This window comes from Mchenga conophoros, linkage group LG10, assembly GCF_057382185.1.
Source record: "Mchenga conophoros isolate Kocher_MC1m ecotype Shallow Benthic linkage group LG10, M_conophoros_male_GT1.1, whole genome shotgun sequence".
NCBI lineage: Eukaryota > Metazoa > Chordata > Actinopteri > Cichliformes > Cichlidae > Mchenga > Mchenga conophoros.
In genome coordinates this window covers 23,253,698-23,257,030 of record NC_140535.1, presented here as the reverse complement: position 1 = coordinate 23,257,030, position 3,333 = coordinate 23,253,698, and the positions used below count along the sequence as shown (strand labels likewise).

At 41.8% G+C, this 3,333-nt stretch overlaps 1 protein-coding gene across 1 annotated transcript; it reads right to left on the bottom strand.

The window, feature by feature from the left end:
• Positions 1 to 217: 217 nt before the first annotated feature.
• On the bottom strand, positions 218 to 2,899 carry msx2b (muscle segment homeobox 2b). Its single transcript, XM_085287978.1, has 2 exons — positions 2,417 to 2,899; positions 218 to 2,106 (listed from the first exon to the last, which is right to left on the bottom strand). Exons 1-2 carry the CDS (start codon positions 2,802 to 2,804, stop codon positions 1,655 to 1,657), a joined length of 840 nt encoding a protein of 279 aa, XP_085144104.1. The 5' UTR covers positions 2,805 to 2,899; the 3' UTR covers positions 218 to 1,654.
• Positions 2,900 to 3,333: the final 434 nt, after the last annotated feature.

Sequence of the window (3,333 nt, the reverse complement as noted above, 5' to 3'; positions counted from 1 at the left end):
GCAGAGGACCCACACACCATCACAGTCACTCTATAAAACATGGCACTAAGGTGGACGGGTCTGGTAAAAAGTGGCTAATTCAAGCCTAACTCAGCAGTGATCGGTCACATTAAGTTTATTAAGGCACCAAGTAGGATAAGAGCCGTAACATATAAGAGAGCTACTCAGCTAGATAAGTCATAAATGAGTGATATAGCTAATATAATTTTGACATTCGACACCTCGTCCATAACGACACAGAAAGTTTACCATTGATTGTTTCAACAAAAATATTGCAGCTATTTCTGGTGAGCTCCAGAAATGTAAAATCAATATGACATAAAGGAAAATGAAAGGCAACAACTACAGATCCTTAACTCGCAACTCCCAAAACTTGTGTTTTTATGCTACTGTTGTGAAACTTAAAAGCCTCATTATCGGTCATCAGTGCACCGTCATGGTCAAAACAACACATAATTCTTGAAAATCCATCTGAGCTTTATAACGGGAAAGAAAAGTTTGACAAATGCGGTAAGAGACAGCTCAGTCATAACGGGAACTCTCTGTGAAGTTGGATAATTTATGGGTGTCATTTATGGTTTGTCAAACATTGCCTTGAACTGACCACTGTCTGATGGGAAACACAGACATGGGATTAAACCACACAAACACACACACACACACAGAAAGCAGCTGTAGCTGAAAAGTGCTGAAGAAGAAGAGCAACACAGCTATTTGGTTTAACTTACATACCGCTTGATTTTTTTGAGATATGTTGAGTGAACGCTGCACATGTTTAAATTTTGCTACTTTTTTTTAAGACATAAAATTGAATGTCATTTAAAGGAAACAGTCTGTGAGCCTTTAATAGTTTGGTTCATATAAATGAAAAAAAAAATATATATATATAAACTGCATAGCACACTGCAGGCCCTTTCAAAGGGAGAAGAACAATATAAATACATACTCGGTTAGAAATTTTGTACCATGTTCTCATAATCATAAATACACAATTCATACATTTCCAGCATTGCATTTTAAAGAGAATAAATATGTCTATGCTCTGTAAATGTCTCGTAAAGAAATTAGGGTGTAATGAAAATACTTTTATTGCTACAAGAGAAAACATCAACAAAACTGTAATTACAATAGCATACAGTTAGAGGGATGAATCTTACTGCTAAAAAGACACAAATAACCTGAATTTGAATTTCAAAAAGATTGAAAAAATTCTTTTAAAAAGACAAAAAGTTGCCTGAGTTGCTGAAAGACCCACTCATCCATGCAAAGTGTCTTGAGTTTAAGGCCCCAGGTGCTTTATCTGTTAAGTAGTAAGACTTAATTGGAAAGTCTGCATTATGATTCCCAGTGCAAGTCCTCGCCCTGCTCAATTATTGCAGAAGTAAACAACTGAAGGTTATAAAGAGCTGGACAGTAACACCCCTCCTCATAAAGACAAGTTGTGTAAACAGGCAGTCCAAAAGGGGCAAGAGAGGAAGTTTCTCTTATCCTCACTGTTGGGAAAATAGATCTTTAAACAGATTCTGAAGTGCTCAGAAAGTTATTACAAACACTTCTTGTGCAGTTGAAACTGTACATTATACATAGAGATTTTTGAGCACATTTCCTCCGTGTTCATTTTTTTGGAATCCTTTAGTCGCTGATATTTCCATTTTTATAAGTGGTACATGCTGTAGCCCAAAGGAGCAGCGTACACTCCTAAAGGGGAAATGGGCAGGATGGGTCTGTGGTGGTGATATGCAGAGGAGTATGACTGTCCATATAGTGACATGGCACCCAGTGACAGTGGTAACCTAAAGCCAGGGTGTAAAGCTCCAGCAGCAACGGCTGCCACTGCAGCCGTCTTGGCATCAGCAGCCATCTTGAGTTTCTCCAGCTCGGCCTCCTGGAGCCTCTTGGCTTTGGCTCGGCGATTCTGGAACCAGATCTTCACCTGAGTCTCTGTGAGAGTTAAGGAGGAGGAGAACTCGGCTCGCTCGGCGATGGACAGGTATTGCTTCTGCCTGAATTTCCTCTCCAGAGCGAGGAGCTGGGATGTGGTGAAGGGTGTGCGGGGCTTCCTGTTGGTCTTGTGTTTCCTCAGCTGGCAGGCAGGACTGAGGTGACCTGGGAAAAGAAACAATTAGGATTTAAGAAGGGTCATTAAATCATTTGATTATCTCAAAATTTGATTTGAATGTAAAAACTGAGTAGTTGGCTACAGCCTACCAACCCCAGCCAGATAAATAATACTATTTACACTCTAGCCTTACTTTTCAGTAAACAACCAATTAACAGAATGCGTCTTTGCAGCACAGCTTACAGAGAATTACTTTCCAGTATTTAGGAAAAAAACTGAAAACATCTGCAGGATACTGAATAATGAAATTAGCTATAAATAAGTTTCATGGCGTTTAATATGAGAGGAGAAACTTACGAGGTTGTGTGGAAAAGGCGCTGGTAGTAACCCACGGTGCGCAGTCCTCTGACTCTGATGTTTCAGACTTCACTGGCGACGAGGGGGCAGCAGTTAAGCTCTTTTGGCTTCCCCCGGGAGGGGTGCACGTCTCCCGGCTCACATACAAGGAGTTTAACCCCGTCGGGGACAAAGCCACCGAACTTTCCTTCGGTGTAAAGCAGGCGGACTCTCCACTCCGGCTGTGCGTCTTTCTCCCGGACATGAGCGCCTCCACGCTGAAGGGGTGATGCCGACGCACCACGGGAGATGCCTTCTCTTCCCCCGACTCCTCTGTCAAGTCCGCACGGCTGCTGTCCTCCTCGGAAGAACTGCATCCCAAGTCGTTAAAACTCTCCTTGGAGGCCATCTCTCTCCTCCGGGTCTCCTCCGTAAAACAGGTGAACTCCACGGAGACGAAGCAGTAAGTTTACCCAGGTGTAACTCACTCCTACGAGCGTACTGTTCAGCTGTCAAGTTGTAGTGTGAGAGCGAGTATGTAGACTCGGCACGTTGACACGGCTCAACTTAGACCAATCACAGCAGCCCAAAATGTTTATGGGCGACCACGTGCTGCTTTCAGGGACAACATAGAAAACTCATATTACTTGGTTATATTTGCGCAAATAACGATTATGATTATTAGTAGGAGGTGGTAGTTAGTCATCTGAAAGGGGCAAATTCCCAAATGAAGTTAAAACACGTTTTTCTTCTTTTTTCAGGTTTTATTTAATTTCGAAGAATCAGAAGCTTGAATTTTCTCTTATCTGTTGTTTGCTAACCGCCGTTTATTTGTTAAAGTGAATTTTTCCACATTGCCTGCAAAAACAATAGCTCTGCAGCATTATCACATGTTAAGCTTCAGTAATGGATTAGCTCTAACTCTAACCTCATGAGAG